Consider the following 16,005-nt stretch of genomic DNA (forward strand, 5'->3'; position numbering starts at 1 on the left):
AGAAGTGCATATGCATTACTAGCATTATTAATTGTTGAAGCATTTACTCTGGCTTATCTATTGTTATAAATTTCATTAGTTTTATTACACTGTGTCTTCATTGTGTTGATGATCAAAGACTACTAGTTGTCCAGACTCACAAATCCTTCGGATAAATCAGCTGACAGAAATTTAGTCATATTGGAATAACTGCCAATATTAACCTTTTTAAACCAAATTAACTTGCATTGTTTAATGAAGTACTATATGACTAACTAAACCCCTATTTCACATTAAAAGGTCATGACTTTCCAAGAAAGTCTTTGTTTTGAGGCTACAACAAGACTTCTTTAGAGAAATACAAATTACAAATTATAAGAATGTGGAATTGCTCTCATCTTCACTCTGATATCCGTCTACACAGTTCTCCTCCAGGATTTTATTGAGAGTTGCCAGTGTGCTATTTGGATCCAGCAGAGTCACTAGAGGGACATTCACACCTCTATCATCGAAGATAAGATTCTGCAGAGTCATGGCTAACATTGAGTCAATGCCTATATCGAAAAGATGAACATCGTCATTCAGCTCATCCATCTCAACCCCTGTCGTTTCACTAATCATGGACCTCAGATAATCACGTGGTGAGGATGATTTCTTGGGTTGTTCAGATCTAGATACATTCACTCCAGCTTTACTAATAGCTTCCTGTCCTATTTTGAACAAACGTACTTGTAGTGATTTGTTCTGACTGAGAATGTTATTCCAGTTGTTTTTAAAATTGAATTTGCATACAACCTGTTGAGGTTTGTTGATCAAGAGGCACTGCTCAAGACTTTCATGGATTTCTGGAATCTCCAAAAGCATGATTCCCCTTGCCTCCAGAAATCTTTGGACATGGACTTTATTCAACAAAAGACCCAGATTTAAAGCCCCCCAATTAATTGACTGTCCAGAAAGCCCAATGTTTCTGCGGTACTGACAGAAAGTGTCCAAGAACGTATTAGCCGCAGCATAATTAGTTTGTGAGGCATTGCCAATGAAGGCAGAGATGGAGGAATAGCACACAAAGTAATCCAGATTGCACTGGATGGTAGACCGGTGAAGGTTAATCACTCCGTTTACTTTTGGCCTCATGACTTTCTCATAAAGAGTTTTGTCAAGAAGTTCAATCAGCCCATCATGCAGGACAACTGCGCTGTGAAATACTCCTTTGATGGGACTGGATGGAAAAAGTTTTCCAATATTAACAATTGTCTGGTCCACTTGCTCAGATACAGAAACATCACATGGCAGAGACTTAATGACAGGACCCCAATGGCTACTGATCTGACTTATCTCTTCTTGCATCTGAGGGTTTGGATTACTCCTAGACAGAATGACTATGTTTCCTCCTCCTTTCTCAGCAATGAACTTTACAGTCTCAAAGCCCAACCCTGTTAGACCACCTGTGACAATATAGACTGAATTTTTCTGGAATAGACTGTGTTTGGGCATCACTGGAATGTCAGACAGCTGGTTCTTGGCTTCACTGTTCAGGGCTATAATGGGTAGGATCTGGCATCTGAAGTATGATTCAGATCCTTTTACAGACAGAAGTTCAGTGTCTTGAGATTTCATTATTTGAATAGCTGTTGTGTCCAAAGACAAGGACTTTCTGTCCAAATGCATGGATTTCACCCAATTGTAGATGTGTGGCATTTGCATTTGCAGAGACCCTTTTTGCATTATCTGGGACATGAGGAGGGCATGGAAGTGGACTTCCTCATTTGTACCTCGGATTGTTGTAGTATTGAATGGAAATTCTGTCTGGTTGTCGTAGACAAGAACAATGTCTTTGATGCCTCTAACACTGCTAGCTATTTCAGCAATTTCTACATTATAAGGAGGTAGAAGAACAGCTCCCACAACCTCACTAAAATCAGATGACAGCTGATCGGCCTGCGTGCTCACTCTGACATTACAACCGGATCTGTTTGCAATAGCAATTAACACATTCATCAAAGCTGAGTCAGGAACAGTGGAGAAAATGCCCAGTTTCCTTTGCTGTTTAGCTTTGGGTAAAGCCTCATGCAAGATTTCCCAAGCCAGTACCAAATAAGAGACACAAGGCACATCATTCAGGAATGAAAGCCTTTTTGCTTTGCAGCAAACAGTTGCTGGGACGACTACTTTAGTGGTGGCAGCCACAGGGTAACAAGACACAACCTGATCACCAACTTTAAATTTGCTGACATCTTTACCCACAGCTGTGACAGTGCCACTGAAGTCAAGGGCTAAGAGCTTATGGTTTTCATTTGTGTGCTTGTTCCAATACAATGTCTGACCATAATTCAGGTCAGAAATGCTGACTGGAAAGTAATCTGATGAATGAACACAGATTTTACTGAGATGAAGCTCAATATTTTTTCCTTGAATCAGTTCAATGGAATTATCCATTGGAGTTGCTGACACCTTTGTCATTATATATGGGTCTGATGTCTGCAAGCTGAAGACTTCTTCATCCAGCATGTGGACGTTTCTTGAAGGGATTGTCATGGTTGGCAAAGGAGTGCGGGTGATTTCAGGTTTGAGAATTTTGCCCTCCTTCACAACTAGCTCTGGATATTTGTTAGAGGGGTATGATCTGATGACCTGGACTAAAGCTTTGATGTCTTCGAAAGTGGCAGAGCCCACGTCAATCAGCTGGAAGGAAAGTTCTGGCAACTCAGCTGCACATGCTCTTATCATGCCTGACAGAACAAACCCAGGGTTTATGTGGTCTACTATGCTCTCAGATGACCTATAGGTTATTACTCTGATATCACCTGGGAAATTAAGTGCTTTGAGATATCCAACAAGCTTTCGGAAAATCTCACAACACCCTGCCATGCTGTCCAAGACCTTCTCTGATTTGAGAGAGGTTAGGTCTGCATCACCCCACGTGAACAAAATTTCCTGGAAGTTTTTCTTTACACTTGAAATTTTCAGTTTTGACAAAAGAAGTTCAACTCCATCTTCCAAAAGTATGTTACGGTGTGAAGAAGACACATATCTAGATGTTGGGTCCAAGTACTGTTGCAAAGCTTCAGAAATTCCTACCTTGTCAGAAAAGACCAGTGCCTTAATCGGTGTATCAAATGAGGCAACTTCAGAGATGCTACTGAAATTGTTGTGGAAGAAATAGTCTTTGACTACTTGGAAACGACTTCCTAGCATTCTGATCTTCACATCCCTGAGTTCAACCAACACCCTACCCTGTTTGTTGGCTAAGCAGCCACAAATGTCAAAATCATCTTCACCCACATGTACTGCTCTCAGATATACAACCATCTCCTCTTGCAATGGTTCAAATACAGTCAGGCTTCCTATTTGTGCAGGGTATTGGGGTCTTGTTGATACACCCCCTATAGTTGCAAGAACAAGTTGCATAACGTAATCCAAGACCACAGGGTGAAGGTGATAGTCATGTAGCTGAGGCAGTAATTCCTTTGGGACCTTCTCAACACATATAGCCTCTCTAAATTCTTCCCCACAATAAACATCTACATTATTTCTGAGGACAGACCCATACTCAAATCCTGCTTGACCTAGAAATTTGTAGAGTTCTTCAGTAGTCATGTGGGATGTGCATCTTTTGGAAATACAGTCTAATGAAATGAACTGTTCTTCAGGAGTTCTATCTGGTTTTGCTTCTACTGTGCCAAATGCATAGACTGCAGAAGTAGACTGTATTTTGAAGTTACATGTGCTATCAGCCAAATTGTCTGAATGATCCAGCTGTACATTTAAATCTGGGGCATTCTGTGTGAAAACGTATGGACTCTGGAATGTTATGCTGAGCTTCAGAGAACTTAGTGGAACCTTAGGTTTTGCGTATGCCATGTAAGTTGCTAAACCCAACTCTGCATAAAATGCCCCAGGAATGATGGCAACCCCACCGTGCCTGTGGTGCTGCAGGAAGGCCACTGATTCAGAGGATAAATCACAGCTGAAAACTGAACTGTCTGTACCCATTTGTGTAACTACTGGATGGTTTCCAGTGGGACTGATCAACTGCAAGTGAGAAGCGAAGACATCTCTCTTCACATTATCAAACTGGTATCGTGGGTAGGGAATTGGTTCAGTCTCAAAACCTTTGTAGAACTTTTCCCAGTCCACTTTGACCCCAAGCTCAAACAGTTTGGAAACAGCTGCAAGCATTGTCTCATGATCTTTATCAGGCTGCACTGAGGGAATCACAGTGAAGTCCTTTCCCAGAGTCTCAGTGATGTACCTCTGCAAAGATCTTCTTGGACCAATTTCAACAAATATCACACTCCTTTTGTTTTTAGCTGCAGACTTTACAGCTTGTTCAAATTCAACTGGTTGTCTGATATTCTTTGCCCAATATTTTCCAGTAATAAAATCTGAGGAACACAAACTAACACCTGTCACTGTGGAGAACAATTCTGTCTCCAAATACTGTGCCTGCAATGAGCCTATACTCTGTTCCACTTGGGATAAGATGGGATCCATCTTGTGACTGTGGTATGCTGCTGGTACTTCTAAAATGCGAAGGAACAAATCTTTTCCTCTGGTTGAGTTGCTCAAATTCTGTTGCAACCTGTCAATGTCTTCTGCATCTCCTGAGAGGGTGCATGACTGAGGGCTGTTATAAGCAGCCAGGCAAACCCTTCCCGAATAAGATGGAAGAATTTTCAAGACTTCAGATACAGCCATATTACTAACTACCAGCATCTTCCCTCCTGTCACAGTGCTTTGCAAAGAACTGCGAAAGTGGATGACTTTCACTGCATCTTCAAGTGACAGCAAACCAGAACAATGAGCCGCAGCAACTTCTCCAATAGAGTGTCCCAAAACAGCATCAGGACTGATACCCCAGTGTTTCAGAAGTTTGACAACAGCAACCTGAATAGCAAACAGAAGAGGCTGGACAATCTTTGGATCAGACGGCTCTGTACTTTTCTCAGATTCACTTTCCAGCATCTCTATCAGATTCAAACGTCCATAGCTTTGCAACAGAGTTTCAATCTTTACGATTTCCTCTCTGAAAACTGGCTCTTGTTTTAGGAGCTGCTTGCACATACCCTGATATGTAACACCATTGCCACAAAACACAAAAACTAGCTTGGAGTCTGTCTTTGACGGCACAAGCTTTTTCTCCACAGCAGCCGTAAGTTTCTCTTTCAGATCTGCCAATGATGATGTTTGAAATACTTTCCTGTATTTGTGTTTCAAGTGACTTCTTCTACATGCGGATGTGTACAGTAAAGACTGTAGATCTGATATTTTCCCTGCACTGATCTGTTCTGCCGTATCTGCAATAATATTTTTCATGGATTTTTCGGAGGCTGCAGAAGCCACAAAATACTGATGGGATTTGCTTATCAGCTGATATTTAGTTTTTTTTGACTGCACATATTGTCTGACAACTGCATGTGCATTTGTTCCACCAAACCCAAAGTTATTGATTCCTGCTGACCTCCCTGCTCTGCAGTCACTGATCCACTTTTCTGCTGTGGTGGGGATTTTAATATTGAGAGATTCAACGTCTATGCTGGAGTTTTCCACGGAGTAGAATAAGGATGGCACAATGGTTTCGTGCCGCATCATCAAGAGAACCTTTATGAGCCCTGCAACACCTGCGGCAGATTCTGTGTGTCCAATATTGCTCTTAACAGAACCAATGATGAGTGGCCCTGACTGTTGAGGTCTTGCTTTGGCAATGACTTTTGAGATGCTACCTGCCTCTATTGGATCTCCAACTGGAGTCCCAGTCCCATGAGCCTCAATGTACTGGACACTAGTCAGGTCAGTCTCTGTTGAGTAGATTTTTCTAAGCAGCACCTCCTGCTGTACCATGGATGGTTTGGTGATTGGACTAACGGTGTGGCCATCTTGATTTACTGCAGTTTTGCTGACGATACCCCAAATATGATCAAGGTCTTCAAAAGCCTGTCAAAATAAAGACAACATGTGGGTATTTCTTGCATTATTACATTGCTATCATAGTGCTGTGTTTATATGAGACAATCTTTTTATTTACTTTTTTCAGAGGCTTTAATAGAACGACTCCGCATCCTTCACCTCTGCCATATCCGTTAGCTTTACTGCTGAAAGGTTTACTCGTTCCATCAGAGGAGATCATTTTTGCCTTGGAGAGAGACACAAAAATGTTCGGCTCCAATATACAGGTCACACCGGCACACAAGGCCATTTCACAATCTCCTGTTGAGAGGAATACAGATAACCACAAAACTTAGAGGGGGTGAGGGTAGCCTAATGGCTGATAATTTGTTTTTAATTCAAGAGCAAAGCATACATGAAACATCTAATGTATTTAACACAGTACTGTATATTAGTACAAATACAATATACAGTATATGGACGATCTTCTTAAAATCCATAGAGTTTACATAAATATTTTTGAAGACTACCTTGTTTTATAGCTTGACAAGCTAAGTGAAGGGCGACGAGAGATGAGGAGCAGGCACAGTCAATGGACAGCGAGGGACCAGTGAAGTTGAATATGTATGAGATGCGGTTGGCAGCTATGCTCATAGCGGCACCAGTGCCAGTAGTGTGGTCTATGTGTTTTGGATTAAGCCTCATAGTTCCCAACTCAAAGTCTCTGTTCATTAGGCCTGAAAAACAAGGAAACAAAAAATACATGTTAGTGGGCGATATGCTTTTATCCATAGCCACTTACACTTATACCTATTACACCACAACCTGAGGTTAAGTGCTTGATAAGTTTTTATGTACATCTCAGCATTAACCCTTTAGTTAATCACTCATATTATTCTCATTATTTTAATCCTCTTCATATGAATATAAGTGTGGCCTCTTTTCCTTTGTCTTCTCTCTCTCTCTCTCTCTCTCTCTCTCTCTCTCTCTCTCTCTCTCTCTCTCTCTCTCTCTCTCTCTCTCTCTTAAGTGAAACATACCCTAGACATATGTTTTTCAAATAAGAAGGCTCTACTGGGTCTCGTGGAAAGAGGGTCCCGAGTTTCTCTATTCTTTGCATTGAAGGGAGCTGCAGGACCTCAGTGCTTTACTGGTGGAAATAATGATTACCAGATGTGTTCTATACATTACACTGATATCACGTGGCTCACGTTCTTATACCTTGAGATATATATGATGTAATTCTTTCCCATTGGATAAATCTGAAATAAATCTAAAATTCTCCACCTTTCTTTCTCCTATATCTATCTGAGAATTTTCTCTATTAAATTTGAAGATTTTCCCTTCCCTCAGATCTGAGTCTAGATTCTTTGCAGCTACCAAGGAATACAGAGAAAGGCACGGAATGGGACAAATTGGCAACTCTGTCAGTGCCTTGCTCAAGGCAACAATAGCAGGGCTTGGACAAGCATAATTTCAGTTACCAGCCCTTAGCTGTAGCCACCTTGCGTGCTATTTGTGCTATAACAAAGGAATTAAAATAAAAGTGCACATATTGAGGTCAGAACGACTTGTGAACCGGGGAATTACTGAGAAAATCTATGTGCTATTTATCAACGCATCTTAACCAGAGGTTGCTCTGAAGGTACTTCACATGAAGTTAGTGCATACACTTTTTCACTTGGATTTAAAGACATCAAAAGTTACTTTTTTACTTCTTATATCTTACCCATAAATACGCCTGTTCTCGTTCCACTGGCCTTTTCCATTGGCATCCCAGCATCCTCTAGGGCCCTGTAGGTGCACTGCAACAAAAGTTTGTGCTGAGGGTCCATGGTGGTTGTTTCAGTTTCAGTGATGCCGAAGAACTTGTGGTCAAACTCATTCAAGCTACACAGAATAAAAGGTAAATGATGGGTTATTGCTTTTGGAGTTCAGATACTACACACATGATGTAATTCCAAACCTGTATGACTTATTTTCTTCAGCGGAACAATAAGGATGATACTCAGATTTCAGATTCAGATTTATTCTTTACTGTCCTCAGTAGAGGGAATTTGTTTCCACAGACTGTACCAGGAGCAACATTTAGCACATATAATATACACATACTGCACAGAAAACATTATTGTACACATAAATAGACATACTGCACAAAATTGGTGTCAGCAAAGAGAGTACAAAACTTTTCCCTAGGCGTTATTTTTTTTATGTGGCAGCGGTCTGTATCTACGGCCTGAGGAAAGAAGGATGAAACATGAGTTGAGAGGGTGGCTAGGTATTGGTATTATGGTGTTTGCTCTACGAATGACAGGCTAAATCGTGTGCATGATTTATTAATCGTGTGGCTAATCGAGGGGATGAAATAGTAAATCGTCCGCAAGTCATGGCAACAAACTGTACGGCTTTTAAAGTCTTAGAGAGCAATATTTGGCATGATCCTTGTCTTTTGTTCCCACTGTAGTAAAAATTAAAAAGCCTGCAAAATGATCGCTGAAAAAGAGTGGAAACCCTGTAATTGTGTAAGCCTTTGGTAAAAGGTTACAGAATATACATCAATGAAGATTTCACAAAAGGAGTCAGAAGGAAAAGAAAAGAACTCATGCCGGATCTAAGAGCGGTGAGAGAAAAGGGGGACATTGCCTATTTACGGCAGGATAAACTGATTATTCATCCCCGGTCCAACATACCAAAACAAACAATGCCAGCTAACAACATATAAACAGGTAGGCCTATATGCTGTAATTTTAATCTCACTATGTCGCGAAATAAAAATATAACACATAACAAAGATTGGCACTCACTACAAAGATTGGATGAATATGAGCACCTGGAACTGAACACTTTGCAGTACACGGATTACCATGCACAGGACATGGAAAATTACATTGATCCGGTGAACAACTTCTTTGCTAGCATCACCAATAAATGTCACTATTACACAGGAACAATTTAACAGCTCAATTAAGATGGATCAGCAGCTATCTATTATTCACTTTAATAGTAGAAGTCTGTATGCCAACTTTCACAGTATCAAACACTATCTAAAACAATTGAAACAGCACTTTAACATAATTGCAATAACTGAAATGTGGATAAACAGTGAAAAAGGATCAGATTTTGAAATCGAAGGATATGAAATGTCTTCTATTAACAGAGTAAATAAGAATGGGGGTGGGGTTACATTGTATGTGGACAAGGATTAAAATTATAAAGTGGTGGGAAAAAATATCAATGGTGGTGGATCAAATAATCACAAAAGGATGGTGGATTTTATTAACACCGTGTTTAGTTTGCGACTATATCCCCAAATTACTAGACCCAGTCGAATAACGTCTCATTGCGCGACACTAATAGACAATATATTCACAAATATACAAAATAATATAGTGAGTGGTTTACTAATTAATGATATCAGTGACCACCTACCGATTTTTATTATATTCGCGGACCCTGATTCTGAAGGGGAATATCTGCCTTCAGAAGATGATGGTGATTCTGAAAGTGAAAGTATAGCCCTACACCAAGCACAAACGATGAATCCTTTGCCCAATGTAGATGGTCCTTTGCCCAATGTCAGTGGTGGGAACGATGTTTCCCGGGGTCTGAGTGTTCATTGCGAAGTTAGCAGGCGTGTTAGTGTTGTGGGGAACGAGACGGGAGATTTTTACCGCGCAAGTCATGAAGCTTTGTCTTCTGACCGTGTGCCTCTCCGCAATCGCGGCGTTGTGGTGGAGACTTTGTCTAATGCCACTGGGTATGTTAGACGAGGTCGAAGTATTCATAGGACAGTTAGGGGCAACGTGGAGGCAGGATGGGGAGTCGCAATGACAATGACAGCAGTCCGAACTGTGCACACTGCGGCGGGCGCCCGCGTCTGTCTCTCGTCGTGTCTTGTCATCTCACTCATGATCTCTGCCTTGCCGTGGTGAGTGATCTTTTGAACTAAACAGGTCTTTTCTACTTGTGTTTGTGTGTCATATGAATAATATACATGTGCCCCATACATGGAATCAGAGTGCCTACTGTATGTAGTAAATGGAAAAGCTCTACAGCAAAAGGCCAACCGCTACATGCATTCGGTTTGTTTCTACCATTTATTAGTAATGATTTACACAGTTTGTTTACTATTTACTATTTACCTGAGCATTCAGTATTGTGAAATATAGCATACAGAAGGTGAGGGACATTTTGGGGGGAAAGAAGTGCTGCATTTTATCATTTAACCCATTTAATCCCAAATTTTTCCCAGATACAAAAATATCCAAATCATGTGTCATTAGTATCCCTTTGAAACAATCAATCATCATTTTTTTAAATTTTCAAGGAAAAGTGTGTGAAAAAGTGTGTTTTCTGATCGGTCACAATTGTGACCGGTGGGATACTGTGTTGTATCAACCATTGTATTGATTTAATATAGGACTATTTGACCTGTGCAGTGTGTTTGTGTGTGTTTTTGTGTGTGTGTGTATGTTTTTTTTTGTTTTTTTGTTTTTGTGTGTCTGTATGTGTGTGGGTGGGTGTGTGTGTGGAGATCAGACATCAGAGGAGACGTGACCATGTGTGAGTGTGTGTGTGTGTGTGTGTTTGTGTATGTGTGTTTGTATGTGTTTCTGTGTGTGGAGATCAGACATCATAGAAGACGTGACCGTGTGTGTGTTTGTGTGTGTGTGTGTGTGTGTGTGTGTGTAGATCAAACATCAGAGGAGACGTGACCATGTGTGTGTGTGTGTAAGTTTCTGTGTGTGTGTGTGTGTGTGTGTGTGTGTGTGTGTGTGTGTGTGTGTGTGTGTGTGAGTGTGTGAGTTTCTGTCTGTCTGTGTGTGTGTGTGTGTGTGTGTGTGTGTGTGTGTGTGTGTGTGTGTGTGTGTGTGTGTGTGTGTGTGTGTGTGTGTGTGTGTGTGTGTGGAGATCAGACATCAGAGGAGACGTGACCGTGTGTGTGTGTGTGTGAGTGTTTGCGTGTGTGTGTGTGTGTGTGTGTGTGTGTGTGTGTGGAGATCAGACATCAGAGGAGACGTGACCGTGTGTGTGTGTGTGTGTGAGTGTTTGCGTGTGTGTGTGTGTGTGTGTGTGTGTGTGTGTGTGTGTGTGAGTGAGTGTGTGTGAGTTTCTGTCTGTCTGTGTGAGTGTGTGTGTGTGTGTGTGGGGAGATCAGACATCAGAGGAGACGTGACCGTGTGTGTGTGTGTGTGTGTGTGTGTGTGTGTGTGTGTGTGTGTGTGTGTGTGTGTGTGTGTGTGTGTGTGTGTGTGTGTGTGTGTGTGTGTGTGTGTGTGTGTGTAAAATTAGGTAGAAAGTAAGGTAGAACAGTTAGCCTATGTGTATTAGCATGTAGATACAATGGGTTATCCCACCGGTCACTATTGTTGCCGATGACATGTTTGTGAGTTCTATGACCACATTAAACAAAGTTGAGTAATTGCAAATGCATATATCAATACTAGACACCTTACACATGATGTGTACCAAAAATCTATGTCCTATCTTTATGTTAACATACTTTACCAGCCTTTTCTTTGGGAGCTTTCCTGCTGCCATCCTCTTCTCTTGGCACAAACAGGAAGTAAACAGCTCTGGTCATGTGACAATTTACAGTAAACATGCGACACTGCACATATTTCATTGAGACCCTTTATTATTTCAATATCTGCTGGAAATGCATTGATAGATCATTCAGTAACATTTTTATAGCCTTAGAAATGAAACATTTTTTTACGGTCACTATTGTGACCGGTGGGATTAAATGGGTTAAACGTGACTTTTCATGAAAATTCTATAATCCAAGATGGCCACCGCCATATGACATCATAATATGCAAATTAGATGGGAAAATGTAACCCCTACATAAACTTTGGGTCATCCTTAATATTTCTCTAATTCACAGAAAGTCTCTATCGTTTATCACTTTTAAGATATAGCCTTTTGAAATTAAGATGTCAAAATCGAACGTTTTAGGAAAAAACCTCTGGCGCCTAGAGGGTTAAAACAGTTTGGAAATGTTTTTCTTCGTGGAAGCTTTGCGTGAGAGCTAATAAAATGTTTAAACTCAAGACAATATTTTGTGTCTAATTTACTTGAGACAAGTAGCCGTGTAATAAGCGGGATAATGTACATCCAGCCGGTTGTTATCGCAGAATAAACCCCTTCAGGGTGACGCAAGAACCCATCCTGATCACTCTGTCAGGGTTTATTCTGCGATAACAACCGGCTGGATGTACATTATGCCTTACATATAAAAAAACATGTTTTACTCACATAAGTGTGTTGCATTGTGTTTTAATCTCAATATGTCTGCAAATACAGTCTCGACCTGTATCTTGTTTACAAACGATTCCACAGTGAAATGAAGCGAACAAACGCACAATGTCTTACGCACATACTGTACTAAAAATAAAGTTCAACCACTCATTCCTAATATTAGAATCTGAAGGAAGCTTATGCAGGGACTGTGTTCTTCCACAACCAGGCACAGCGCAATGTATTACTCTCTTCGGCATGTCAAACTGTTCTGTGTTTAGTGGAATAGGATTTTACTCTCCCCTTCTCAAACTAACTGGAAATCTGCCATGTTTTTACACATCAACTATGAGGACAAAATCTCAGAACGAAATGAAACTCTTTGCTAGCTCCAATGAAATGGAGAAAAATCAACAAGTAAGTTTATTTTGTCTTCTCATTACACTAGCTCATTCATTGAGATTTCCCTTCACATACACTCACTCATTGCATTAGTCATAAAAACAGTGCTTACATTCAACCACAATTTTTGGAGAGTTTGACATTTATATAGAATGTCTTTGTAACAAAACCGTTGTAAGCTAATTTTCATTATAAAATGTTATTGCTTTTGTATTGAAATGTAATGAACCTTTTTAATGCTGTTTGAGAAATGCTTTTTTGAGATTTGTTATGACTAGTGGCTGGATATTTTGTGGATTGAACAGTTTTCTCCTTTCATTCACTTTATTAGGCTAAGCGTACTCGCATACTCCATACTTATTAAACAGGAAAAAAACGTTTTGAGCAAATGATTTGCATTTTGATTGTTTATTGTTGTTTTTATTTTTATTTTATTGTACTTAATTCCACGCTGTAGTTAAATATATACTGTACTTGTCAGACAATTCGATTATAATTTTTTCTTCTCCAGAATGTTATAATAAATGTGAATGTTAAAGTTATGGTTTATTTGTGCTCTGTTATTCCATAATAATTAGTTAAAAACAAGTTTTGTCACATTAACTTGTGTTTAAGGCAACCGTGTAAACTTTTTAGTTAATTGTCACAACAAACTATATGTAGTAAAGCTTAGTGCACAATGTCAAATTGTTTGTTCATTTAATATTAAATTAAGTTGATTGAACTTAAATTTGTAAGTTTACCTACTAAGTTGATACAATATTTAATCTTAAATTATGACAACAAAACAATGTTACTCTAAGTTAAAAAATATCTTTAATTTAAAGAACAAAATATTAGTTGAAACAACAAAATCACTCGTTGTAATAACTCACATTTTTAGTTTAAATGAACACCCAATTTGGTAACTTTTTTTAAGGATCAGAAATAAGACGGTAATTAATGACTAATAACTGCTTTTAACTATTTATGGACTTGTATGCCATTACAAGCTATTTAATAATGCCTTTATTGGCTGTTGTCTGTTTTTGTCTTATAGCCCCTTTATACTTGTTTCTGTACTAATTAGCTCAAAATAAAACAAACTAATAGGTTTTAGTGTGCCAATTACACTCTTTATAAGTTCCAGTAAAGTGTGTGAATATGTAGCTTATAATTATTAAATAATACACAAACATTTAAATTAGCTGAGAAACTGTGCTTTTAGAAAGACAAAAGCACAGTCTTTCTAGCAGTTGTTCTGTACTAACAAATGATTTATACATTTATGAATAGGCACCAAGCACATTTCTCACTAATAAATGCAATATTGCTTTCTAAAGTAAACATTTGCTGTTTTCCAGTAAGAAAAGAGACATAAAATATTGCAGTGAAGAATTCAGTCTTTATTGTTTTATGGTTCAACGAGAGAACAAACTACAGATGAGACACATCTTGAATAATCACAGTCAACACACTATATAAAAACATATGAATTAATAATAATAAAGAATAAAAACACACTGTTTTAATTGTAATAAGCTTAAATAGAAATGTAAAGTTGCAGCGCCCTTTCAGGTCCTTTTCAACCCTGCTCAAAAAGTTAGCCAATAAACCAATTTGACATGTAGAATATTAATATTTGCAGAACATCCAACTATATTTTTTCTTGAATATAAAACAATTATCTAAACTAACTTTTACTGAACAGTCTCTTTCTTTCTTGTTCTTCATTATGCCCTCGAGCTTTGAGATCTTCAGTGGATCTGTGTTAAAAACAAATGTCATTAAACTGTTTGGCAATTGACTGTGATTATTCAAGATGTGTCTCGTCTGTAGTTAGTTCTCTCGTGGAACCATACAACAATAAAGACTGAATTCTTCACTGCAATATTAAAATAAGTGATTTATACACTTTTTAATTTCTCATTTCAGAGGGTCCGAGACAAACACTCATTTATTATTGAATTTTGACAAACATCATAAGATCTTTTTATGAGGCCAAATGAATGGATACTTACCCCTCAATAAGAGCTGCCTTTGCTGTGTATGTTTTTCCTGCCTTACTCCCATCCGGATCGTACCATTGAGAGAGATTAAACCTGACGTTTGGGATCTGAACTGCACAGTTCTCTCCATGAAGGAGGACTCGCCAGAAGTTTTCAAGTCCCTCACCTAAAACAGAAGACAACATACAATGTAAAGGCCAAAATCATGACATACAAAACACTGTAAATTGATAATTACCTCCAGGAAAATGGCATCCAATGCCAACGACAGCGATTTCTACATCATCATCCATCATGTTTCATATGCTGTGTGTCCAGATACATTTGAGTTTATAATCTATAGACAGCAAATACAATTTAGGCAGTTCAATTTCTTTCAGCAGAAAAAAATTAAATAAATATGTAAAATACATCTAGAAATAGATTTCATGTACATGAAATAGAAAGTTTTTATATTTATTGTTTTAAAAAATATATAATATATATTGATAAACTGAAGCTGTCTATAATTTTCTTTTGTTAAATAGTTTTTCTTTTGTTTTTTTCCAATTTGGCTCGGAGAATAAAAAAAATATAAAAAGCAAATAAAATGAAAAACACGGACTTACCTGGATGCTCATGTTGAATCTTGAAGAAAATGCTTACATGAGGCTGAATCTACCCAATATTTATTTAGTTAATGGTAATGATTGACTAGTACATTTCATGTAGCTGGAAATCATTATCATGTTTCATGTGACTTTTTCATGTGACTTCCTGTTAGCTCATTAAACAATTTCGGTAACACTTTATAATATGTTCCGCCGTTAATGAATAACTACACAGGAACAAGTGAGCAATGCATATAACACTCTAGTAACTACTATTAACTAACAAGAATCTCTGATTAATGAATTAGCGCTCAGGGTAACACTTTACAATAAGGTTTCATTAGTTAACATTACTTAAAGGGATAGTTCACCCAAAAATGAAAATTATCCCATGATTTACTCCCCCTCAAGTCATCCGAGGTGTGTATGACATTCTTCTTTCAGACAAATAAAATCTGAGTTATATTACAAAAGTCCAGGCTGATCCAAGCTTTAGAATTGGATTCATAGTTGCTCTGTTTTTGAAGTCCATAAAAAGTGCATCTGCCCATCATATAACTGCTCCAGCGGCTCTGGGGTGTTAATAAAGGCCTTCTGAAGCAAATCGATGCGTTTGGTTGATTTAAATTAAAAGTAAGTCTTGTTAGTGTAAAGTAAATACACTTCTTTAAATTAAATGAAAAATATTGGTTCCCATTGTCACATGACTTCTAACGTCATCCGTGGTCGTGCGTGAGGACGTTCAGCTTTCCGCCATCTTGTTACACCGCATGGATGAACTCGGTGTGGTGAAACGGGAATCAAGAAAATTGGTAAGTAATTTTAAACATAAGTTTGGGCGTATTATTAACATTATACATGTATGATTTCATAAAATATCATGTTGTACTGCTGTTTTACTTGTTGGACGGCTCTAACTT

At 38.6% G+C, this 16,005-nt stretch overlaps 1 protein-coding gene across 1 annotated transcript; it reads right to left on the bottom strand.

The window, feature by feature from the left end:
- Nucleotides 1–351: 351 nt before the first annotated feature.
- LOC307127869 (mycocerosic acid synthase-like polyketide synthase) lies at nucleotides 352–14,791 on the bottom strand (the record flags this gene model as incomplete). The annotated part of the gene is made up of 6 exons (XM_079819359.1): nucleotides 352–5,913; nucleotides 6,005–6,186; nucleotides 6,396–6,602; nucleotides 7,595–7,755; nucleotides 14,508–14,661; nucleotides 14,734–14,791. The coding sequence occupies 6 exons, from the start codon at nucleotides 14,789–14,791 to the stop codon at nucleotides 352–354; spliced, it is 6,324 nt and encodes a 2,107-aa protein (XP_079675485.1).
- Nucleotides 14,792–16,005: the final 1,214 nt, after the last annotated feature.

The sequence above is a fragment of the Gobio gobio genome (assembly GCF_949357685.1).
Source record: "Gobio gobio genome assembly, chromosome: 1".
NCBI classification, from domain to species: domain Eukaryota; kingdom Metazoa; phylum Chordata; class Actinopteri; order Cypriniformes; family Gobionidae; genus Gobio; species Gobio gobio.